The following is a 26159-nucleotide window of genomic DNA, read 5'->3' on the forward strand; positions in this document are numbered from 1 at the left end:
AGAAAATCACCTTTTGATTGTTGCCCTATTCAGTGGAAGATCAATTACGAAACCTTCATAGCCTCCTGCAAGGTTTCTCCTGATGGCAAATATGTGGTCTTAGCCCTGGACGTGGACCGGGCCATCTGTATAATGGATGCAGAAAACACCACCACCGTGTCATACATCAAAAGTGAGTTTGCAGGGGCGCCTGCTCTGTTCTGTCTGCTGCAGTACCAGCCACTTGTCTCCTGACCAACAGTGACTTTCAGTGGCCCTATTTGTTGAGGCTGTAATGAGCCACCTGATGAGAGATGGGACCCTCACTGACAAAACACCAGCGCCTAAGACCTGGCCCAAGTCTCATCGGTTCAAGCTAATGACAGGATTAGCCCCCATGCTTGTCATAGAAGAAACAGTGTTCTGGTTCAGTGCCATGTAGACAGTTAAACCCCAACCTCTCTTTGAGTGGAGGCTCAGCCTTCATAACATTTTTACCTGTATTTTTCAATTATAAAGATAGTACATATCAGATGCCAATTTTCTGGTTGTGATATGGTACGGCACTTATACAAGCTGTTTCTATTGGGGGAAACTGGGTGATGGGCACACAGGATCTCCCTTTCTTATTTTTTTTTTTAAGATTTTATTTATTTAGGGGCACCTGGGTGGCTCAGTGGGTTAAAGCCTCTGCCTTCAACTCAGGTCATGATCTCAGGGTCTTGGGATCAAGCCCCACATCGGGCTCTCTGCTCAGCAGGGAACCTGCTTCCTCCTCTCTCTCTGCCTGCCTCTCTGCCTAGTTGTCATCTCTGTCTGTCAAATAAATAAATAAAATCTTTAAAAAAAAAGAAGATTTTATTTATTTATATGACAGAGAGAGATCACAACTAGGCAGAGAGGTGGGGATGGGGGAGGGGGAAAGCAGGCTCCCTGCTGAGCAGAGAGCCTGATGCGGGGCTCGATCCCAGGACCCTGGGATCATGACCTGAGCCGAAGGCAGAGGCTTTAACCCACTGAGCCACCCAGGCGCCTGAGGATCTCCCTTTCTTATTCCTGACAACCGTATGCATATCGACGGTTATCTCAAAGTAAAATAATAAAAAATGTAATCATCGTAACAAATGCAATAAGCATATAAAGTTAAGAAGTGAAAGGCTGCTCTCTGCGTCCTGTCTCCTTTGCTGGGGTGTCTGATCTTAACGACACATTGCTGGGTAGCCTTCCTGACCTCGCCGGAGCATTCGCACACCCCACGCCTACTTCCCATGTGTACCTTGTGTTTCTGTTGGCTGAGCGCTGTCCCCTGGCTATACCTCTCTCCTTCCCATGTCACTTCATCCTCTTCCTGTCCTCAGCCTCCAGCTTCCAGCTGCTCACCTCGTTTCTCCATGCTCTGTCCCACCTTCAGGCCTTTGCACCTGCCGTTCCTTCTTCTGGAGGCCCTCTTCCCATTCTGGTTACCCTGCTAACTTTTTTTTTTTTTTTTTTAAGATTTTATTTATTTATTTGATAGACAGAGGTTACAAGTAGGCAGAGAGGTAGCCAGAGGGAGAAAGGAGGAAGCAGGCTCCCTGCTGAGCAGAGAGCCCCATGCGGGGCTCGATCCCAGGACCCTGGGATCATGACCTGAGCCAAAGGCAGAGGCTTTAACCCACTGAGCCACCCAGGCGCCCCCACCCACCCCACTAACTTTTAAGGTCCCTCCTCAACCTTTCAGGGCTGGGCCAGCCTTAGCCCGGCACACGGTCGGCACCCGAGAAATGTTTGTGTGAGTATAGAGTGCCTTGTGAAACAGGAATTGTGTTTCTGTGATATGGTTGCTGCCCCCGCGGAGGCCTGTGGAATGCTAGGTAATGACTTGCTTTCCCTGTGCCTCAGATCATCACAACCGGTCTCTCACAGCATGCTGCTTTGACCCCGACAGCCAGAAGGTGGCTTCTGTTTCACTGGACAAAAGCATCAAGATCTGGGATATTACATCCCAGGCCACGCTACTTACCATCACCAAGTGAGGAGGGGCCCAATCCTGCAGCTGGGAGGTGGGCCCGAGTCCCCATTCTGCCCTCCTGGATTTGGCCTGCCCACCTTAGGCCTGTGATTGGGTGTCCACATGGGGCATCCCCAGCTTGGCCAAGGGTGCTTGGAGGAGGCTGGAGATGGAGAAAGGGAAGGAGGGAGGCAGGTGGGGGGTGGGGGAGCGGCGGTGGTGGGCATCACTAGCTGTGGCTTGTGAGTGGGGATAGGGCTCAGGCGCATTTGTTTCCATGTGAGCCAACTCTGGAAATCATGGTGCAGAGCTCTCCCACCTCCCTCCCAAATGTGAATTTCCAGCATCTTCTGTAAAAGGGGACAATCTGATCATCCAGGGCGCGTGAGAGTTCCCTGGCAGGTGGTTCCCATCAGGTAGGGGGCCCAGTCCTCCCCAGCAGACCCTGGATGGCAGGGTCCCAGAATGTGTACATGCCCCATCACCCTGCCAGCTGCACTCAGTGGCGAGTGCTGCTGGCCTGGGACAGGCTGTCCCTTGGGGATCTGGCCAGAGGTTAAGAGTGTGCAGGTTTATATCCTCTGTGACTTTGGACCTTAGATTCCTCACCTGCAAACTGAGCAGAGGTGAGGTCTGAGCAGGACGGCACATGCAGGTCCTCAGCACGGGTCCCACAGTGCATGCTCAGCACAAGCTCTGTTACTGAGAGGGACTCTCAGGGACGCTCGGGTTGGGGGTGCCGTGGGCCACTTCCCTGGGGTAGTGAGGCGTGTGGGGAACGGAGGTGGCCAAGGTTCCTGCTGTGGGCATCACAGCCCACTGCATTCTGTTTTCCCCATTGGGGTGGAAAGAGAAATGAGCAAAATGTTTATTGGTATTTTTGATCAACCCAATTGTAGGATTTTGGGAGGGGAGAATGTAGATTTTAGCAAGAAAAAATAAAGGAAGAGATTAAGTGCCCCCCATACAGAGCAGCCCACACTTCATGTCATGCTCTGCTGTCAACGTCCTTAAATTCTTTATTTATGAACAAAGGGGACTTTATGTTTATGAACAAGGGGCCTTGCAGGTTTTTATTTCCAAAGTATGTAAATTACTTTTTGAAAATGTAAAATGTGCAACACAGTACAAAATTAAAAGGGAACAAAAAGATCTCTAGTGAAAAATCGCTCTTACCTGTCTCTCGGTCATTCACTTTCCTCTTCCCTCCTTCCTGCCTGTCTTTCATTCTCTTTTGACAGCTTTATTGAGATATAATTCACGGTCAAGAGAATGCACCCATTTCAAGTGTATAGTTCAGTGGTTTGGGGGAATAGCACATTTTTAAAATTGTGGTAAAACTATATATAACATAAAAATTTCATTTTAACCATTTTTTAAAAAAGATTTTTATTTATTTTAGAGAGATGCGGCAGGGAGGAGCAGAGGGAGAGGGAGCAAGAGGAGAGGGGAGGGGCAGAAGGAGCCAGGGGAGGTGGAGTGTGAGAGAATCTCAAGTAGGCTCCATGACCAACGCAAGCCCCAGGCAGGGCTCGATCTTGCAAACACTGACATCATCACCTGAGCTGAAATTAAGAGTCTGGCACTTAAATGACTGGGCCACCCAGGCACCCCTCCCATTCATTCCTAAAGGGTATTTTTGCCAGATATAAAAATTGGCATTGACAGGCTTTTTTCTTTCTTTTTTTTTCCCTTCATCATTTGAAATCTTTCCTGTCACTTTCTTCTCATCTTCACAGTTTCTTTTCTTTTTTTTTTAAATTTATTTGACGGTCAGAGATCACAAGCAGGCAGAGAGGCAGGCAGAGAGAGAGGGGGAAGCAGGCTCCCTGCTGAGAAGAGAGCCCGATGAGGGGCTCGATCCCAGAACCTCGGGATCATGAGCTGAGCCGAAGGCAGAGACTTAATCCACTGATCCACCCAGGCACCCCTTCATGGTTTCTGATGAAGAATCTCCTGCCGTTCAAATTATATTTCCCTTTTGCTGCTTTCAAGAATTTTTTCTTTGTCTTAAGTTTTCAGAAGTTCAACTAAGTGTTTATTTAATTTCATTTTTTAAAAGTAGTTTCTACCCCCAGCAGAGGGCTTGAACTCATGATCTAGAGATCAAGTATTGCATTTGAAGTTTAATTATGATGTGTCAGGGGATAGATTTCTTGGGGTTTGTCCTACTCATTTAGCTTGTTGAATCTGTGGGTTTATTTCTTTTGGAAAATTTGGTAAAATTTCAGATATAATCTCTTTGATTACTTTTTCAGCACTTACCCCCTTTCCCCTCTGGAACTCTGATGACACAAATTTTCAATCTTTTGTTATAGTCCCACAAGTCTCTCAAGCTGTTTTATTTTCCCCCCTTCCAGTCTATTTTTTGGACTGTTTAATTTGTATTGTCTGTCTCCATATTCAATGACTCTTTTTCTCTGTCCTTTTCATTGAATTTTTAATTTTTAATTTCCTATTTTTCAGTTGTAAAGTTTCCATGTGGCTCTTTGTCACATCTTTGATTTCCTCGCAGAGGCTTTCTATCTTTTCATTTGCTTCAAGCATGATTATAATTGTCCATAGAAGCATTTTTATGGTGGCCACTTAAAAATCCTTGTCAGATAATTCTAATGTCTGTGTCATCTCACTGTTGGGCATCTGTTGATTATCTTCTCATTCGCAATGACATATTCCTGGCTCTTAGTATGATGAGTGATTTCCTGTTGTGTCGTGGATGTTGTGTATATTAATTATATTAGAAAACTCTCAGTCCTAAAATCTTGTTCTAGCAGACCATCTCAGTAGAGTCTGGCAAGGATAGCAGTCTAGGCTTCCTTCTTGGACCTTGCTGGCAGGGGTGGGGATGGGATGCAGGTTTTCCTGAGATGTTTGGCTGGAATAAGGTGGGGTGTGGCCACAAGTTTTCTGTCCTGCTCAGCTATCTATCTGGCTAGAAAGAACAGGCTTTTTTGAGGGCCTTTTTATGGTCCCCATTGTTTCTTGGGTTATAGGCTTTCCTGGTATTCAGTATAGGATAGGTGAAGAAAATAAAACCCTAGGAACACACAGTATGCCTTCTTGGGTCCCAAGATGTCATGCTGGTCTGCATTCTTACCTCCATCTTTCCTAGTCTCCTCTTTGCTTTATAAATACCCAGGATTGTTAGTTGTATTTAGCAGGAGGAATAGGGAAAGGTGCATTAATTCCATCCTGCCCAGACATAATTGCAACATAACCACTTTCCCCAAACTGTTAAGTACCACAATCTTTTATGAGAAATGGAATTTCTATTTTCCTGGAAAATAGAGATAGCCCTGGTTTAAATCCCAAACACTGTGTTTGGATTCTGGCGAAAGTGTTTTATCCATCTCCAGTATATGCTGGGATGGCTCTTAGCCTAACAGCCACAGAGATTTGGAAAGTTTGACTTTCCTAACCTTGGGAAGTTGACATTTCTTCTCCTTTGCTCTTAGTCTGTGCACTACAAAGAACGAAAGCAGAGTTGAAAACTCTGGCCTGAGCTCTAGAAAAAACAGTTTTGTTCAAGCTTTCCTTCAAGTAAAATGACTGATTTTATGATCCAGGCCACTCGGAGATGCTCATCTATGTTCATAGGTTTTCTTGAAAACTGTTTATAATGGAAGGTGAAATTCCAGGGGGAAATACTTGGAGGATCACAAAGAAAACAAAAACAGCCAAATTCTGACATATTAAAAAAAAAAAAAAAGACATAAAAATTGGGAATGTAGGGCGTCTGGGTGGCTCAGTGGTTAAAGCCTGTCATGATCCCAGGGTCCTGGGATTGAGCCCCGCATCGGGCTCTCTGCTCTGCGGGGAGCCTGCTTCCTCCTCTCTCTCTCTGCCTGCTTCTCTGCCTACTTATGATCTCAGTCTGTCAAATAAAGTCTTTAAAAAAAATTGAGAATGGATAACTAAAAATTAACTAAATGCACAGCATTCAGATATGCTTTAATGACCGAAGACAGTTGAAGGGAGAGGGAGAGAAAAGAGAAGGGCACTGGGAGAAGGTGGTGAGAGAGGGATGGGGGAAGGAGGGGCCTCCAGGTCTTGGCGAGAAACGAGGAGGAGCGTGAGCAGGACGAGAGTGTGACCCAGGACGAGACCCTAAGGGCTGTTTTTCTGTTGACCACTGCTAACAGATTTTCTGAGGCCCGTTTCCCTCAAGTCTCAGGTAGCTCTAAGTAGTGAAGTGGTTCTTTTTTTTTTTTTTTTTTTTTAAAGATTTTATTTATTTATTTGACAGAGGGAAATCACAAGTAGGCAGAGAGGCAGGCTGAGAGAGAGAGGAAGGGAAGCAGGCCCCCTGCTGAGCAGAGAGCCCGATGTGGGACTCGATCCCAGGACCCTGGAATCATGACCTGAGCCGAAGGCAGTGGCTTAACCCACTGAGCCACCCAGGCATCCCAGTGAAGTGGTTCTTAACCAGGGCAGTTTTGTCCCCCAGTGGACAATTTGCCAATGTCTGGAGATATTTTTAGTTGTCGTAGCTGAGTGTAGGTGCTGCCGGCATCTAGTAGACGCTGCTCAACATCCTACAGTGTATGGGACAACCCCCTACCACAAAGAATTGTGGGTAGCACAAATGTCAGTGTTGCCATGATTGAGAAATCCTAGAATATTGCATAGCCAGAGCAATGAAGATGTGGACCTTGGTAATATATATACAATGGAATCTTACTCAGCCGTCAAAAAGAATGAAATCTTGCCATTTGCGACGACACGGATGGAGCTAGAATGTATTATGCTAAGTGAGATAAGTCAGTCTGAGAAAGACAAATACCTTATGATTTCACTCATGGGGAATTTCGGAATCAAAACAGATGAGCCAAGAGGAAGAGGGGGAAAAGAGAGAGGAAAGAGGGACGCAAACCGTAAGAGACTCTTAACAAACTGAGGGTTGATAGAGGGCGGTGAGTGGGGGGTGCACCAGATGGGTGACGGGCCGAAAGGAGGACACTTGCTGTGCCGAGCACTGGGTGTTGTATGTAAGTAATGAACCACCAGATTCTGCTCCTGAAGCCAATATTACACTATATGTTAACTAACTAGACTTTAAATTTTTATAAAATGGGGGGAATAAAAGATTTGGACCATGGTAGGCAGTGATCAAAGGAAGGATGTCCATTAGATCACAGGGGACCAAGTCAGCTCCCGTGCCCCTCACCTCAGCTCTGTCCCCTGATTCTCCAGGCATGAGGTGCTGATGGGTACACCCTCCCATCTGTGTTTCAGGGCACATTCCGGTGCAATCTCAAACTGCTGCTTTACCTTCAGTGGCCATTTCCTGTGTACAAGCTCCTGGGATAAAACCTTAAAAATATGGAATGTCCATACGGGGGAGTTTCGGAACTCTGGAGCCTGTGCGACTCTGATGAAGGGCCATGAAGGTTCTGTGAGCTCCTGCCACTTTTCCAGAGACAGTGAGTAATGAACACATAGAAAGCTTTCACACCTGTGGGAGTGCTGGGGGCAGATCTTGTGTTCCATTCCGCTGGACTTGCCATCATAAAGAGAGGCAATTCCTCACCAATGGTGAGGGTAGATTTGTTTTCAATGAGAACACACAAGCCAGGAGGGACATTCATAGGCAGAAGTTTGCAAGTAGCAGAGACTCAGCTTAATGTGGCTTAGCAGCCAAAGATATTTACTAGCCCCTGGAATGGGGAAGTCCAAGAGCAGATCTCACTTCAGGTGTGGCTGGGTCCAGACACTCAAGACAGTGCTGTTAGGGAGCCAGTCCTGGCCAAAGAGAGACCCTTCTTTTCCTTGGTACTAGTGCAAGTCCCAGGACGGTGCTTCATTGGCTCAGCTTGGGACACACAACTACCTCAGAACCAATCACTTCACCAGGAGATGAAAGGCTCTGATTGGCTAGGTTTGAGTGACTTGCCCACCCCTCTGAACTAGAGGTCAGAGTCAGTACTCTCCAACCAGAGGGAATGAGAGGATTGTGTGGGGTGTTTCCTCATGGGATGTGAGGGCATTGTTGACAAATGAAGGGGCACAGGTGCCAACAGAGGTGATGACAGGAAGCGGCCTCAGGCCACTAGCCTCAGTGAGGGAAGTGACGGTCCCTGACACTCAGGAACCAATGGCTTTCCTCCTCCATTCTCCTGGGAAGTGGGGCTCGCTTTGTGTGTGTGTATATCAGGGGCCCCCAGCCAGTACAGAAGCAATCAGAGCCTGGCTTGCGAAATGCTAGGGTGTTTTTGAACAACCTTACCTCTTCTTAAGCAGTCTCTGTGAGTTAGACCATTAGGGGCCATCCCACCAGTTTCTGTCCTTGTATTTTTGGGGTTCAGAGTTGCGTACTGGCCATTATCCTTATTCACACGTTCCGCATTTGTGAATTACCGTACTGGATGAAATTTATTCGTAACCCTAAAATCAGCATTTGTGGCACTTTTGTGATGTGGCAGGGTTCTGTGGACACACGCAGGGCAGCGAAGAGTGTGAGTTGGCCTTCCCACACACTCCCAGCTGCGGCTGAACAAGGCGGCCCTCTGCCTTCTTGTTCCAGCTCCCTTTCTGGCAAGTGTCCATTTTGCGGGCCCTTGAATGCCCAGTTATTCTGCATTTGGTGGACTTGGTTGGTGACTCTGTTCTTTAAAGAGCCCCCAAGCACAGGGCCGGAGTGCTTGCTGTCCAGTGCTCCTCAGCGCAGGAAGGTGGTGACGCGGCTTACAGGGAAAGCACAGGTGTTGGATAAGCCGGTTGAGGCATCAGCTCCCACACTGATGGCTGTGAATTTAATGTTAATGAATAAAAACTGTGTGTCAACTACAGTGTGTTTCAGCAGGAGATCTAAAACGAGGTTATGTATTGATCGGTTAATGAAAAGTTGGGACCAGAGAGGCTCCTAGGAACCTCACCCTATAGGTAGGTTCCCTAGGAGAAATTGTTCACCATTGTCTAATTCAGCATCTGTGGTGGCTTTATGGAACGTCACTGCTGTGAATAATGAAAATGGACTGTAACTGGCTGGGGGTCATCGAGCCACCCCAGGAAGGGGTTGGAGTGTCCTTAGACTGAACCATGGTGTCACCACACCAATGCAACCTCAGCCCACTTTGACCTTGCTGAAAGGGGGAGCACTTGGCAGGGGGAAGATGACTCCCCCCTTCTCTGAAATGTTATCATTTTGTGTTGCAGCCTCTGTTCTCGTGTCTGGAGGGTTTGACAGGACTGTGGCTATCTGGGATGTAGGAGAAGGCTACCGGAAGCTCTCCTTGAAGGTACCGATGTCAGCATCAGATAGGGGGTCCATGCTGGGTGCTTGGTGCTGGGTGCTGGGGATACAGTAGTGGGTGAGACAGACCTAGATGCCCCCATTGGAGCTAACAACTCTGTGGGGAAGAACAGATAGGAAACCAACAAGCAGATCATTAACCATGATGAGTGAAACAGAGAAATCACAACAGGGTGATGTGAAAGAGATAGACCCCAATGACGAATCCACAATTGGTTCGACAGGGAGGGCTTCTTGGAGAAGGTAGCATTTGAGCTGAGAACTTGAAGGCAAGGAAAGACTGGGTGAATGAGGAATGTGGGAAGGCCATTCTAGGCAGAGGGAACAACAAATGCAAAAACTCAGAGGTGGAAAAGTGTCTAAGAACAGGAGAAAGATGAATGCCATAATGAGGCCTGCAGAGATAGCTCTGGGCTCCAGAATGGCGGGTCTCTGAGTGCTTTTGCCTACAAGTTAGAGGAGACTCGACACAAAAAAGTGTCTCTATGATGAGGGGATGGATTGTCCCAACTTGGCAGGAACCCAGAGAGGTTAGGCAGTCCTAGGACTGGCTACAGCAATGCCTCCGTGCCAAGTGCTCCCATACCCCAAGATTCCCACCGAGTGATCTCACGGTTTGGCTGTGAAAGCTTGGCTTGCATCCATACATCTTGGTCCCCCAAGCTCCCGTCCTTTGTTACGCACGGCAGTTTCACTTCTCTCCTGCTCTCCTTCTTCCTATCATACCACACTGGCTCGCCTTCCACCTCTTTCCCTAAGGTTGAAGAATGGTCCAGATGCTGACGCAGAGCCCTGACGTCATTAAGCATCTCTCTCCTCTGAGCTCCTTTTTGCCTGAGGAAAATAACCCCCCATTTGCTCAGGCCACAGGGGATAAGTTTGCAGCGACTCGAAGCAAAAGCCCCCCCTCTCCAGGAGGACCTCCAAGTGGTTATTTCCTAGAACAGAGAAGGCAAACACGAAAGCCTGCAAGAGGTGCTCTGGGGCCAGCTGGGAATATAGTCACTCTTCTTCCATCCTGCTCAACACTGGAGTTCTGTTTTAAGAGCGCAGTGCCATCACGTACACGTGCATTGACACCCTTTACACTTCGTGTTACACGTCACGGGTGACGTCCAGAAAACGCAATTAGTTGCTCTTAAACGCAGGCATCCGTGGGGTCCTGACTTTTGCCTTTTTGTCTTTGTTGTGCTTACCAAGGTTTTTCCTCTAGGCGCTTGTTAAAATTCTATTTTTCTTCAGGGCCATAGTGACTGGGTGACAGACGTTGCCATTAGCAACAACAAGAAATGGGTCCTGTCTGCTTCAAAGGTAAAAGCGGCCAATCTCTGAGTGACTTCCAGTCTCTCTCACGTTCAGAACTGGTGTCACAGGAGTGTTACTGTCAAGCTAAATTCCTGGGCTGGCTCAGTCTGAGCCCGGCCACCACCCCCTCCCCCGCCCCCAGCCACACCAAGCCATCCTCAATGCAGGGAGCTGGCAGGGACCGTGGGAAGCAGGTCCTTATGTCTGCTTACGTGGGGAGTTGCCAGGGATTTCTGTGTCTGTGACCATTGACATTTGAGCTTTGTTGGAGCAAGGGCCTGCCCAGACCAGTGAGTGATGGAGCCAACAGGGGGCCTTTTTGGGGGAGATGTCAAGCTCATTGGGAAGCAGCAGAGACCACCCTGAGTTCCCAGGTGGGCCTTCCCTCTCTGCGCCACGATATCCTGGAATTCCCATTCCGATGGCACAGAAGAGCAAGCCCAAGGGTATCCCAAGATCTGTCTTTCAGGTGTGGTGAGCCCAAGAGTGGGGGGGGGGGTGTCCCACCTTGCCCCCTGCTGACCTTTATTAGAACCCTGCCATTCTGTGGTCTGGGGGTTTCTGGGTGCATGGGACCATGGGTAAGACTCAGCCTGCCATGACCAACGTGTTAGAGAGCCAACCCAGACACTGCCACACCCGACCCCAATACCATAATAACAGAACACCTAATAAAAGTTCTATGCCGATGTGTTACTGTTTTTTTAAGATTTTATTTATTTATTTGACAGACAGAGATCACAACTAGGCAGAGAGGCAGGCAGAGAGAGAGGAAGGGAAGCAAGCTCCCTGCCAAGCAGAGAGCCCAATGCGGGGCTTGATCCCAGGACCCTGGGATCACGACCTGAACTGAAGGCAGAGGCTTTAACCCACTGAGCCACTCAGGCGCCCGTGTTACTGTTTTAATATAAAAATATGAAAGATGATTATGACAACTCTATCTCAGTAAAGCTGGAGAAAACTGAAAGTGCAAACCAAAATAAGAAAAATCAATGTTTATTTGAAATGCATGTCTCATTCAGTGTTTTTTACTTCTCTGTTACATCAATGCTAGTATTGAAACAGTAATAATTGGACTACTTAATGGCAGCAATTAGTAGTAATTTATAATAGAACTAATTTTATTTTTGTATTTTATAATGTTTTATATTTTGTAATATTTTTATTTTTATATAAAACATTTTGTTTCTTTTTTTAGATTTTATTTACTTATTTATTTGACACAGACAAAGACAGAGATACACAGTGAGAGAAGGAACACAAGCTGAGGGAGTGGGAGAGGGAGAAGCAGGCTTGCCGCTGAGCAGGGAGCCTGATGCAGGGCTCGATCCCAGGACCCTGGATCATGACCCGAGGCAAAGGCAGATGCTTAACTGACTGAGCCACCCAGGCACCCTGTGTTTCTTTTATATATCTTATATTTTATAATGTTTTATGTATTTGATAATATATTTTATAATATTTCTTTCTTATGGCAATTTATTTGGACTTTTAAAAAAAGTCTTCATTGGATATTCCAGTGTTGCAGGCTATATTATCATGTGTGCTGAAGATACTAAATATAAGACTTAAAGAAAAGAATATAAGTACAATAAGATTGATACAATAAGATTGATTCAATAAACATATTTCTATTTATTCATGGATTTATTTCCCCAGCTTTATTGAGCTATAAATGATACATAACATGGCCTAAGTTTAGGGGGTGCACAGCGTTTCCTGGACTGCCCCAGCCTCAGGCCGCCCTTCTTTTTGCTGAGGTAGCAACAAAACCACACACTGACAACTGTGAACCCCACTTGGGCCTGCAGCTGTGCTCGTACCAAGCCCACTTCTCACCGATTCCTGTGGCAGCCCTCGGGAGGCCAGCAGGCGAAAACATCCTCTCAGCAACAGCTGCAGGTCGTGGAGTCCTCAGGGTCTCTCTAGAGCTCACAGGTTTTTAGATTTGCAGGAATTCACTTCCGGCTCTCCAAAGCTGTCCGAAGGTACTCAGTCTGCAAACCTTTTAGTGGCCAAGGCATTTTGTCAGCCTGCCGGGTCCTTTGCCACAAGAGTGGATGGTGCCGGCTGGCCATGACTGAAGTGGCCATTACCGTAAAAGGCTCTGAAGTACAGTGCACGCCGTCGTGACTCCAGCCTCTGTTTCTCAGGGAAATGGCCTTAAAGCACAGAGGTCATTTGAACTTGGGATAATAACGTTGGATCCCAGATACAGAGACTGAGAATGAATGTCTTGTTTGGCATGACTGCCATTTTCTGGTGAAAGCGTTGATCTTTTTTTTTTTTTAAGTACCGAAGCTGTCTAATTTCAAAAAACAAAACCAAAAAAGACCCTTAATTTCACTGTATGAATTTTTGTCACAACCTGCAACCAAGGGGCAGTCACTTCATCCTTCTTTAGGCTCACTGTGGCCTCTTTGAAGATCCTGAAACAGTGTTGGAGAAACACTGTTTAAGGTCTTTAAAGTATTTAAAAAATGCTTTTAAATTAGTTTTTTTTAAAGATTTTATTTATTTATTTGACAGAGAGAGCGACATCGAGAGCAGCACAAGCAGGGGGAGTGGGAGAGGGAGAAGCAGGCTTCCCACTGAGCAGGGAGCCTGATGTGGGGCTCCATCCTAGGACCCTGGGATCCTGACCTGAACCACCCAGGCGCCCCATACCTTTTCTTGTAATTCTATTGTAATCCCTTTCTTCCACTCTCATCCTCAATGCATTTCAAAACCAGAGGACCTTCTTCTTATGCCACACATTAAACATACAATTTTATGGCAGGCCCACATTTTAAATATCTTCTTTAGAGCTGACAGTGACAACAGCCATTTTGGAGGTAAATGTTTAAGCAACACACCTTCTTCCATGTCTACAAAGTCATCATTTTTATAAAGTGCTTCTCTACTTTTTGAGGAATAGGAAAGGAGACTAAAAACTATTAAGAAAGACCTCGGGGGTGCCTCCTGGGTAGCTCGGGAGAGCAAATGTCTGACATCTTGGTTTTGGCACCGGTCCTGATTTTGGGGTCATGGGATCGAGCTGAGTTGGGCTCCATGCTCAGTGGGGAGTCTGCTTAAGATTCCCTCTCTCAGGGCGCCTGGGTGGTCCAGTGGGTTAAGCCTCTGCCTTCAGCTCAGGTCATGATCTCAGGGTCCTGGGCTGGAGCCCTGCATCGGGCTCTCTGCTCAGTGGGGAGCCTGCTTCCCGCCCGTCTCTATCTGCCTGCCTCTCTGCCTACTTGTGATCTGTCAAATAAATAAATAAAAATCTTAAAAAAAAAAAAAAGATCCCCCCCCCCTCTGCTCACCCCCTGCTTTCTTTCTCTCTCTCTCCCCCCCACCAAGAAAAAGAAAGAAAAAAAGACCCAACATCACAGGTGAGCAAATCCCATGGTTTTGTACAGTGTGGTGTGCATGACGTGCCGTCCATTTAGCGGGTGAGCTCTTTTCATTTGCGTTGGAAAGAAGTTAATAGGCTGAATGGAATTTTCCAGAATTTACATCTGCGTTGTCTGCTGAACATGTGGATAGATGAGCAATGTCTAGTTTGTATTCAGATAAGATGTCAACACGCTTTTATGTTTTCTGCATTTTCACTAAAATCTTCATAGAAATCAAGAAGATGATCTGAAACTCCCAACTTCTGAATCAAAGTATTCAAGGGCTAGGTTGTGGGGATTTGGCAAATCACCAACAATCCCTGGAGAGGAATTGTTGGTGGCCTCTGACAGCTCCACACAGCAAGGGGCCAACACCGATGGGATCACTGGCCCCTTTTCTTCTCCCACATGGCATTTCGTTGCATTTAATTGCACATGCCGATTCAGGATATGGAACATTACTCAGTCTTTTAGTTTCTTATTGCCGCTATAATAAATCACCATACACTTTACCCCTTACACAACAAAAGCCTAGTATCTTCCAGTTCTGTGAGACAGAAGTATGACAAGGGCTAAAATCAAGGACTGTATTCCTTTGTATAGCTCTAGGGGATAATCCATTTCCTTAACCTTTCTAAAAGCCACCACATTCTTCGGCTTGTTCATCTTCCTATATCTTCAAAGCCAACAACATCGTATTTCTCTGTGCCTTTCTTCTATAGAAACTACTCCTCTCACTGTGTTGTCCACTTTTTCTTTTTTTAAAGATTTTATTTAAATGACAGAGAGAGACACAATGAGAGAGGGAACACGAGCAGGGGGAGTGGGAGAGGGAGAAGCAGGCTTCCCACAGAGCAGGGAGCCTGATGCGGGGCTAGAACCCAGGACCCTGGGATCACAACCTGAGCTGAAGGCAGACGCTTAATGACTGAACCACCCAGGTGTCCCTGTGTTGTCCACTTTTAAGGACATTTATCACTATGTCTAGCCTGTCTGGATAGCCCAGAACAACATCCCTATTGTAAGATTAGCTGATCAGCTAACTTAATTTCATCTGCAACCTTAATTCCCCTTTGTTATGTCACCTAACATGTTCACAGGGTCTGGGGATTAGGGTGAGGACTTCTGGGCATTATTCTGCTGACTACATTCCATTCCAGAAAAACAATCAAAGGAATGATATGGTAGTGGGTGATCATCTGAGCAGTATTACCAAACTAATTCATCTGTTACCATTGTCTCAGGAGTATTGGTATCTTCTTTCAAAAATAGATTTTGTTGTTTAGAGCAGTTTTAGGTATACAGAAAGTTGGGCTATTAGTACAGAGAGTTCCCAGATAGTCCCTTCCTCTCCCCAGTTTCCACTATTAGTAATAATGTCTTGCATTACGTGTGGTATATTTGATACAAGTAAAGAACCAATATCGATGCATTATTATGAACCAAAGTCTGTAATTTACATTTCAATCTTTATGTTGTATGGGTTTTGCCAAAGGCATGTAATGTATCCGCCATGACAATTTCATACAGAAGTTTCCCTTCCTAAAAATTCCCTGTACTCCACCTGTTCATCCCTCCCCTTCATCCCTAGAACGCCCAGCAACTTCTGTCTATAGTTTTGTCTTTTCCAGAATGCCATATAGTTGCACGCATGCAGTCTGTGGTCTTTGCAGACTAGCTTCCTTCACTTAGCAATATGCACTTCAGGGTCCTTCATGTCTCCTGATGACTTGACAGCTCATTTTTAAACATCATTGAATAATATCCCATTGTCAGGATGTACCACAGTTTGTTTTTCTATTCTTTCTCTCTTTTTAAAAAAGATTTTATTTATTTATTTGACACAGAGAGAGATCATAAGGAGGCAGAGAGGCAGGCAGAGAGGGAGGGGGGGAAGCAGGCTTCCCACTGAGCAGAGAGCCCGATGTGGGACCCTGAGATCATGATTTGAACTGAAGGCAGATGCTTAATGACTGAGCCACACAGGTGCTTCCCATATGAGTGTTAAGATCAGTGTGTTTATCTCTGCAAAGAAGTCATCTGGGGTTTTCATAAAGATTGTGTTGAATCTGTATTACATTTTGTGGATTATTCTCATTTTAGCAATATTAAGTTTTCTGACCTATTGAACATGAGCTATCTTTCTGTTCCTTTACATCTTTGGTTGCTTTCAGCAATCTATTTTTTTTTAGTTTTGTTCTGTAAGTTTTGCAATTCCTTTGTTAAAATTTTCTCTTTTTGATGCTATTCTAAATGGAATTGTGTATCTGATTGCACTTTTAGATTGTTCATTGCAATTGTATAAAAATACAGTAGATTTCTGTATATTGATTTTGTATCCAGCAACCTTACTGAACTCATTTGTTAGTTCTAATAGTTTTTTAGTTGATTCTTTAAGATTTTCTATATGTAAGGTTATGTAATGTAATCTTCAAGTAGAGATAGTTTTACTTTTTTTCCAATCCGTATGGCTTACATTTCATTTTCTTTCACATTGGTGGCTTTTTGGAATATGGAAAAACTGATTTAGAACTTGCCCGTCTCATACCAGGCTTGTGAAATTCAGTGTCTTTCACATTTCAGTACTTTCACATTCTCTTCTCCACCATACCCAATTCCAAATTCTGTTCCTCATATCCTGCAGTATGACATGTTCTGGTTAATTATCACCTTGCCCCTGCTCCCAATCTAGTTTTATTTGTCTGGCTATCTGTCATTAAACACAGCTGTTCAGCCTCTGCTTCTGGTGATGTCTGTATCATGGTGGCATTGGTCTTGTAATTATTCTCATCTTCACGATTTGAACTCTTAGAAAACATGATCATAATATTCACAATGTTAAAAATTTTGCTAGCAAGATCTTGAAACACAGCACACCAGTTGCACAGGTAAAATCAAAGGCAGCCCATTAACACTTGCGGTTACAATACAGTTTCGCTGTGGGAATCGCAGTCATGGATGGCCCATGAGCGGGAACTCAGGGTGAACTGCAAGCCATAGAGAACTGACAGCAGCTATGGAAGGTGGATCATGTAGCATATCCATTTGTCATTAAACATAGTTTTGCCTTCAGTTCCTATTTTGGGGCCACCGTGGGGATTTTGTCCTTTCCCTCAAAATTCCACATCCATTGCTGAAAAGTGGGACCTTCCGCACCCTGGAATGGGTTTGCTGGGATGTGGGACTTGATGGTGCAAAAGGTGGGATGGTCCTGGAGAAAGCAGGTCACCCTGATTCTGCTCCTCTGCACGATGGGGTTCTTCACGTTGTAACATGGATGCAGTGCGCCTTCCTGGGGCCTCCCAGCTGAAGGGGCCCATCTTGTGACTGTTGGTTTGCTGTTTAACTTGTTTTAGGACAAAACCATGAGACTATGGAATATTGAAGAAATTGACGAAATTCCTCTGGTAATCAAGTGCAAAAAGGCCCTGGGCTTAAAGGTGAAACAGGTTGGTACTGGGTAATATTAAGCTCAGCGAAGGCTTTCATTAGTTTCCTCCACAAATGAATTTATTCTTTCAATCAACATTTATTGGGCAACTGGGGATAAAACCATGAACAAACAGACTGAAATTCTTGCCCTGAGGGAACTTAGGTTCTAAAAGAGGAGGCCATGAAAAAAGAAGCAAGAATAACATGTCCTACATCCCATAGCAATAAATAATTTGGAGAAAAATAACGTAGGGAAAGGGGAATGGATTGGAATGCTGGTAACACTTTATTTGAGAAAGAGCACCTACAGGTGGGGGAGGGGCAGAGGGAGAGAGAATCCTCAAGCAGATTCCCTGCTGAGAGGGGAGGTTGCTGAATGCGGGGCTTGATCCCAGGACGCTGAGATCATGACCTGAGCTGAAATCAAGAGTCAGCTGCTCAACCCACTGAGCCACTCAGGTTCTCCTGCTGGTCACACCTGAAAGGATGGCCAGGATCGGTCTCACTGAGAAGGTTAACATTTGTTGACTACCTGAGGCGGTGAGGGAGTGAGCTGTGCAGATGTTTAGGGGAAGGACTTCCCAGCATCAGGAAGAGCCGGTGTGGAGACTCTGAGGCAGGAGTGAGCCTGGGGTATCCGAGAAGTGAAATGAGTCAGAGGGGCATGGCTGGACACACAGCTGGACACGGCATTAGCCTCCCACGCTTTAGCAGCAGACTCCTTGGTCAGGCCCCCATGCCCAGTGCCTTCCCAGGGAAGGGACTCAGCTGCCTGTTTTTCTCTACTGGAGGACGGTGGTAGTAGGTTGAACACATCTGCTTCACCAGGTGTTGGCCAGGGATGGCCACAGAGTCTATCCCTGGGTGCTGGAGGCCAGTCCCTATAAGGGCCTTGCAGTATAGATACTTGGCTGCACCCTGAGAGGCTTGAGGAGTCCCTGGTGGGTCCTCTGAGTCCTCCTTCCCTGCAGGGGAAGCCACCTAGGCTTGTCTCCTGTTAGAAGGCCCAGCCAGGAGCTGCTGCTAGAAATGGCTAATCTGTAGGGCAGGGAGATGAGGGGTGGGACCAACATGGACCTTGTCTTTGTGGCCAACTGGTCCTCATGGCCTGTGTGGCCATGTTGGCCCTTGGATCCTAGAAGCTGACTGGCTACAGAGCAGTGCTTGCCTGTGTCCTCCACCTCTCCCCTGGGATAGGGCCCCCAGGGGCTGCCTGCTTTGAGCCCTGCCATTTTGGGGTTGGGCCATGGGATATTATGCTGTAGAATAAGGTAGGTAAAGGAACAAATTTCTTTCTTAAAAAACAAAGAAAAGAAAGAGACATACTTGAAGCTCTTCCAAAGATGAGCCCTCTGCGTTTGTCTTGCTCAAAATCAGTATAAGAAACCTCAGAAGCCAGATTTCCCAGAGGGCCTGCCCTGGGTGGGATGTGGCTGCCTCTCCCAAAGGCCTTAGTGCTCTGAGTAGACAAAGGTGGCAGAGCACAGAGGCCTGCCATCTTGTAGGGGGATGCTGCTGCGGGAGGCATCCCTGAGACCCCTGCCCATGGCCTGATAGCCCAGCCCGTGGTGTTGCTCACTTGCGTGTGGGAAGCAGATAGGGCGGGTGAGCTGTGCCACTGTAGCCACTATTCTCTGTGCACCGTGGCCAGAAACAGGCTGAGATGGAGGAGGCGGCTCAGAACCTTCATCATGTAGTAAAAAGTACTGCTTTGTTCAGAAATCTTGCCTACTTGCTTCTCATGGTTCTGTAAGTTAGGTCCCCGGGATGTCAGGGGGTTAGGATAGCCCCTCGGTCCCAGAGTTGCGCTCTGTGAAGGGCAGAGGATGGGGTTAGATACCTACCCCCGTCCTCTCCACGGTCCAGTGGCCTGCCACTCCTGCCCCCAGGATTCCCACAGCAGGGGATGGGCTGGTTGTACCTGCATAGTTTCTGTAGGGGGAAGAGAAGCCCGTGTGCATTCTCTCTCAGTGGCCTGCAATGTCCACGCTTGTGGGGGCAGAGACCACAGAGCAGAAAGGCAGCTCTTGCCTTGGCCTGGCTGGGAGGGGAGGTGGCTCTGGTGGGAGAATCCTACCTGGATGCCTTGGTTCCCTGTGACCAGCACTTGCTTTTACTCTTTTTAAATATTTCATGTCAGTGTGAAGTATGTGACAGGCCTTTCTGCAACTACGAAAGTGACATCTTTTCTGAAACGGTCACCAAATGTGTGTTCTGCCGGATGGATGCAAAAGGCTCGTTAACAGAGGCCTCATCATCATTAGGAGGGGAAGACTCACCGTTACAGGAGTGCAGCCCGACCGCCAATGAATGACTGATGCTCACTGGGCTTGGGCTTGCTGACTGACTTGAGCACGGGTCCCCTGTGAAGCAGGTTTTGGGGCTCTGAAGGAACCTCTCGCTCCGGCTGGACCCAGCCTGGGTGAGCATGTCAGACTGGGGCAGGGGCACTGCCTCAGCTCCACAGCCCCCTTGGGGATCAAACACTGTTTTTAGATTTCATGCAGAATAAATCTCCATTCCTTTAGAAAACAAGTGTGCATGTGAATTCTAGAAGCACTTTTGCTGCTCCTAAGCTTTCATGTCTTGTTGTTCATTCTGTCTCCTTTACGAACACATTCTGGACTCTGGTGTTGGGCTGTGAGGCAGCCAGGCCAGCACCCACAGCTCCTGAGGAAAGCTTGGTCAAATGAATAGAAAGCTATGTGGGACCCCTCTGCGGAGGAGGCAAGGCACTGTGGGTACCTCACTGGCTAGTGCTCCCAGATGGCCATCGACTCAGGGCACAGGAAGGTCAGAGGCAGGTGGGTGGAGGGCACTGCCATCACAGAATGTTTCACGCTCTCTACCCCAGACTTTTCCATTTCCAGAACGCCCAAGGCAGATGTACAGTCCTCCCCCTGTTTCCACAGTGCACCCCACACTCCACAAATCAATTACTTCAGAAGGCACAAAGGTTTCAGTTAACACACAGGAAGGGCTTCCTTTCCCATCTGGTATGGCTCGCGCGATTTCTGTCAATCAGGAATATGCCCCTTGGTTTTGTCTTAAAAACTTAACTGCAGGCCTCGTTTATTTCATGTCAACTGACTGGCATCCCATAACTCTGCCCAGGGACACCAGAAGCTGGTCACTATTTGGGCAGGTCCTGGGCTGGGTGCTGCCCTCCTCAGTCGTCACCCTGGTGACTGGTCAGACTGGGGCTGTCCATTCATTCACGCCCATGATGGATGAACATGTCAGAGCTCCACTCTGCGCCCTCCCAGCAACCGGGCTGTCTTGGAAAGGGAAGTCCCATTGCTAAGCAGTCCCCCTCTCGGCTGTGGGGCGCGGCCGGGCTGCAGGTGCCAACAGTGCGCCACGGATGGGCACACAGGTGGCTTCTCGGGTTTTGCTATTATTGCAGGTCACTCCAGTGACCGGGCCCTGCGTCCCTACTTGCAGAAACTTACATTTCTGTGTTTGAGGCTCTCCGGCCGGAGGCGCCGTTGGGTGAAGGGGGCAGCCGCGTTTGGTTTTGTCGTTGCTCGCAGGCGCTCTAACGAGTGTTGGGACGAGGTGGCTGCCGCGTCCGGGAGAGGAGACCCAGAAGCAGCAGGCGGGAGGCCTGGGCGGGGAGGGCCCCGCTTGCTCCCGCAGCACAAACCTCCCCACGGGCGGCGTCGGGGGCCCCCTCGAAGCTCCCGGTCCCGCAGGGCCAGCTCAGGCGCCCGTGGTGTCCTGGGAGAAGCGGCACGACGGAAGGGCCGGTCTCGCCAGGCGGCTGGATGCGCCCGCAGAGCGGGAAGGGCCGCCAAGCCCGAGCGCGGTTCCGGAGCGCCGCCGCCTCCCGGGCTCGGGGCGCCGGAGCGATCACTGCGCGGCGTGGTCACCGCGGAGCCACCGCGGGGTGTGAGCCCCGACCTGACCCCCGGGGCTCGGCCTCGCAGGACGGGCTGGGGGGCTTCCCGCACCTGGTCTGGAGGGCAGAAGGCCTGACTTGGCGCGGGCGTCCCTCAAACACCTGGCCACGGAGCTCCGCGCCTGGAGGCAGATGCGACAGAGACCGGGAAGACCAGCCCGCCAGCGTCTCTCGCGCCATTTGCTCCCAGGTTTTCGCGTCCGACCCTTTCACCCCAGCCCCAGGAGTGAGCCGAACCAGACACCACGCATGCGCCGGCCGCAGGCAGAACGCATGCGCAAGCGCACGGCGGATGGAATAAATGGTGATGGGGCGCAGATTCTCGCGGTATTCGTGCGGGTGGCGCCGTGGCTTAGTTGGTTAAAGCGCCTGTCTAGTAAACAGGAGATCCTGGGTTCGAATCCCAGCGGTGCCTCAACCGAGCGTCCCGGCTCTCTTTTTACCAGTTGCCCTACCCCGCGCCCCTCTCACTTTGGGTGTGTGAAGGTGAACCTGAGTAGCCAGTTTCTCCCGCCCTCTGCCGCCGCAGAGTATTTTCCCTAGGTCTCCGCGGGCGGTGGCGTCCGCGTCCGAGGCGAGGGAGGACAACGTTCCCTGCGGCTCCGCTGAGCAGGGCGATCAGAGTCGGTATCCCCAGGGGGCCAGGTGGGAAGCGCACCCCCAAGGCCCGGGGCTCTGGCTGCTGCACAAATACAGGGCTGCAGGGCCTGACCCTGATCGATTGCGCTGGAGTCGATTACATTGGAATTTTGAACAGTTACCCGGGAACACGCAGGTCAGACTCCACAAAATTCATGTCAGAAGCAACAGGACAGTCCCAAGGAGCTGTAGAGGGGGCAGTTCCGGGATCAGGCAGTGTTCCTAAGAGCCAAATTCATCTCCGCCAGAACCAGCATCTCTCTCCCTCTCCCATGCTTCTGGGGTTATTGTCTGTTTCTTCTCTTGTTTTGGGGGTCAGTTGCAGTTCTGATGGGCACCTTCTCCCCAGTCCAATCAGAGGTGAGTTTCGTGGTAATAGGGCTTGGGTCGTTGTGAGGTTGTGGTTTTCCTTGGTGCATCTTTACTGCTAGCCTGAGGTATGCCGTGTCAGTTTTGAGCCTGGCCTGTTTGGTGGCCAATGTTGGTTGGGTGCCTAAGGCTGGCTACTGGGGAGGGTCAGCCGAAGAAAAGCATTTGTGGCCCTCAGCCATGCATGCAGTGGATGACCTTGAACCCATCGGATTGGGTGAGCACCCTTAGGCAGGGAGCAAAGGCAGGAGAGAGAAATAGGGCCAGGGTTAACTCTACCCCTCCTGTTCTTTAAAAATGCCATGCTATTTCTGTCCCAGGGCCTTTGTGTTTTCTGTGTCTTGTACTTAGAATGCTGTTTCCTGGGCCCTTTGCAGGAATGGGTCTTTCTCATTTTCTAACCTGCCTTAAGGGTATGCCTTGGGAAACCTCCCCTGGCCATTCTCCTGGAGGAGACAAGGACTCCCCCAGGCCAGCCTCCAGTACATTGTACTGACTCTGTCCTTTAATAGCCTTTTCATAGTCTAAACTTGTCTTTTTTGTCTATTGTCTGTCTCCGCAAATAAAATTAAGCCCTAAAGCATAGGGGGCTACATATGCCTATATTTACCTCATACCCCCAGCACAGAATGGTGTTTGAAACATGGTAGACATTTGTGGACACGTGACTTTAAAAAAATGGATCCTATTATCTTGATTGGATTACATAATCTGAAGTTTTTGGACAACTAGTCTATCTTTTCAAATAGTGTAAGGCAGCACTTCTCAAAATGTCCCTAAGAGCACCTAAGACCCTTTCAGGTGGTCAAATCGATTTTCATAATGATACACAGATGTTTGTTGCCTTTTTTACTATGTTGACATTCGCCCTGGTGTGCGAAAGCAATGGTGAGGAAAATTGCTGGCACCCTAGCAGGAATCAAGGCAGCGGCAGCAAAGGGCCCCAGTTGTCACTGTGTTTTTTCTTCACCATCACTTTTGTGAGAAAAAGAAAAAGCCAGTTTCCCCTAAGAATGTCTTTTATGAAGCAGTAAACATTCTTAGTTTTATTAAATCTTGATACTCGAGCACTCAACTTTTTAATCCTTTGTGTGAGGAAATGGGACGTAGGCAGAAAGCACATCTGTGGGAGTCCTGAGGTACAGGAGTTGTTTCGAGAAGCAGTACTTGTGACTGAGCTGTTAGCAGACACAGCCACAATTTTCATAAAGCACCATTTTTGCTTGAGGGAATTACCGACTATTTAACATCATTGCATTGCCATCAGTGGCTTTGGAGGCGGGTCCAATCCAGGGGGAGGGTGTCAAGGCACATGGAGGGCATGGGGACAGGCTCTGGGAGAAGGGCTTAAAGCCAGGCTCTTCTTGGGCAGGGTGGGAGGGGTGGGGGTGGGGGACAGGTGACCAGGAGCCAAAGCTTGGTTTGGGGCTCTGCGGTTGGTGCATGGGATGCGTGTTCCTCAGGATTCCTCCAGCTGAAGAAAATGAGCTTTTCACTGACTCCTGACACTGGGAAGTCCAAAGGTGGTGCTGGCTTCCTGCTGGTGGCTTCATGGTCTCCAGCAATGCTTTCAGGACCCATGAGCCCATTCTCCAACCCTTGAGGGTTGCTTTCATTGTGGTCGGCTCCATGTCAGGGGGCAACGGGCTGCTGGTGGCTCCAGACTGACAGCCCACTGCCCAGGTAACTCAGGGTGGAGAGTTTTCCATGGCTCTGAAATCAAGAGGGCTGAGTCTTGAGAGCAGGGTGGGGCCTCAGGTCTTCCTTGAATGTGTTCTCAGAGACCAGGGGAAGGAATATGAAATGTGCGGTGATCGGCACAGGCCACACAGGCAGGTCCCTGAGATGTGACTGGCCAGCTCCCCCTACCCCCCGGGCTGAGCACCCCCCGCCCCAGGGTGTTGAAGGCCCAGAGGAAGGAAGGAAGATGGATGGAGCTCACAGTGTCCTCCTCAGCATCTGTTCCCCCATTGACTCCAGAGAGCTCCGAAGGGACCCTTGAAAATCCCCTCGACTACTAAGGGAAGAAACTAGAGGAAGAAGGGTATATACAATGTGATCGTGTTCATTATGCTTAAAGAAACCACAAATAGTATATTATCGATGCATATACATGTAAGTATGTAAAACAACAACAACAACAACCTATGTTAATTTCATTTTAATGGTTACTTCCTGAAAGGTAGGGAAGAGACTGGGATGAGGTGTTAAGAGGGCTTTGGCTTTGTATATACTGGACAAATTTTTAAATTTAATTAAAAATAACTTACATATAGTAAAATTCACCTTTTGTGTGTGTGTAGTTTTGAGTTTTGACAAGTGCACAAAGTCCTATAACCACCTCCGTCATGATAAAGAACAGTTTCATCAGCCCCCAAAATCCCTTGTGGTGAATCATTTAGGAGTTAAGCCCTCTACAAATCCCAGCTTCTGGAAACCATTGATCTACCGTCTCTGTCAGAGAGTGTCATATAAATGGACTCATACAGTACGTACCCTTTTTTTTTTTTTTTTTAAAGATTTTACTTATTTATTTGAGAGAGACAGTAAGAGAGAGCATGAAACGGGAGAAGGTCAGAAGGAGAAGCAGGCTCCCGATGGAGCAGGGAGCCTGATGCGGGACTCGATCCCAGAACTCTGGGATCATGACCTGAGCTGAAGGCAGATGCTTAACAACTGAGCCACCCAGGCGCCCAGTACATACCTTTTTGAGTCTGGTTTCTTTCCTCCAGATTGAGATTCACCCATGTTATTATGTATCAGTAGTTTGTTCCTTGTTTTCTGCTGGGTAATATTCCATTTTGTTTTGTACCACAGTTGATTTTATTGAAGAAGATTTGGGTTATTTCCAGTTTGGGGTCATCATGAATAAAATGTTATAAATATTCACATACAGATACGTGTGTACCTAAGTTTTCATTTCTCCAAGGTAAATACCTACAAGTGGGATGGCTGAATCATAGGGTAAGGGTATGGTTACCTTTATGAGAAACTGCACACTGTTTTCCATAATGCCACATCAACAATTTTGAGAATTCAAGTTGCCCTGCAACCTCACCAGCATTTGGTATCGCCAATGTTTTTATTTTAGCCGTTCTAATAAGTGTGTACTGGTTTCTATTGGTGTTTTTAGTTTTTTGAGGTTCTATTTATTTGTTTGTTAGGGGTGGAGGAAGAGAGAGAGAGAGAGAGAGAGAGCTAGCACAAGCAGAGGGGGCAACAGAGGGAGAGGGAGGACCAGGCTCTCTGCTGAGCAGGGAGCCTAGCGTGGGGCTCGATTCCAGGATCCTGGGATCATGACCTGAGCCAAACGCAGAGGAGTAACCAACTGAGCCACCCAGGCTCCCTGAGCTAGGAACGTCTAGCTATGTATTCTAAACACGCAAATACACGTATCTCTATTTCTGTCTATGTGCGTACTTCAACAAGTGAGCTCCTATTGATATTTCTGACTCCAATCCAGCACCATGGTGTTCATTCTGGCATCCCCCCCACCACCACTCATTTTTCTTGGTAACTTCTTTCTCAGTCAATTAAAAACCTCTTTTTATCTCCAGTATCATCTCCAAATATCTACTTATTTGTTCAACTCTACTATACCTGTAAAATAGCTTTGGAATTCATAGCCTGTATCTGTTTGAGAAACAAATTTACCAACTGCAAGTTTATGTGTAGTTCTTTTTTTCTTTCTCCTTAGAGAATCTGGTCAAAAGACCATCTTACCTCCTCCCTTTCTCACCAGGTTGAGTGTGCTTAAGCCATCCGTTTGTAAACGGGTTCATTTGTCACTGTGTACATCTCATCTTGGACTCCCCTGACATTATGGGTGATTTCTAAAAATTTGCACGCAGTAAAATTGGCTCTTTGTGGTATAAAGATCTATGGATTTTTGACAAATCACACGGACTGATTTTC

At 47.7% G+C, this 26159-nt stretch overlaps 1 protein-coding gene and 1 non-coding gene across 2 annotated transcripts in view; both read left to right on the forward strand.

Moving 5' to 3' along the window:
• WDR88 (WD repeat domain 88) overlaps nucleotides 1-19864 on the forward strand; it is a 43358-nt gene extending 23494 nt beyond the window's left edge. Inside the window, exons 5-11 of the mRNA XM_059151928.1 lie at nucleotides 34-172; nucleotides 1861-1990; nucleotides 7205-7392; nucleotides 9125-9207; nucleotides 10464-10532; nucleotides 17260-17352; nucleotides 19476-19864. Of these exons, the coding sequence (XP_059007911.1) occupies nucleotides 34-172; nucleotides 1861-1990; nucleotides 7205-7392; nucleotides 9125-9207; nucleotides 10464-10532; nucleotides 17260-17352; nucleotides 19476-19649 (876 nt within the window). The 3' untranslated portion in view covers nucleotides 19650-19864. The remainder of the gene's footprint in view (nucleotides 1-33; nucleotides 173-1860; nucleotides 1991-7204; nucleotides 7393-9124; nucleotides 9208-10463; nucleotides 10533-17259; nucleotides 17353-19475) is intronic.
• Nucleotides 19865-21577: 1713 nt separating this feature from the next.
• On the forward strand, nucleotides 21578-21651 carry TRNAT-AGU (transfer RNA threonine (anticodon AGU)). Its single transcript has one exon. It is a non-coding gene; the product is annotated as a tRNA-Thr (tRNA).
• The last annotated feature ends 4508 nt before the right edge of the window (nucleotides 21652-26159 follow it).

Source organism: Mustela lutreola, chromosome 16 (genome assembly GCF_030435805.1).
Source record: "Mustela lutreola isolate mMusLut2 chromosome 16, mMusLut2.pri, whole genome shotgun sequence".
In the NCBI taxonomy this organism is placed as follows: Eukaryota; Metazoa; Chordata; class Mammalia; order Carnivora; family Mustelidae; genus Mustela; species Mustela lutreola.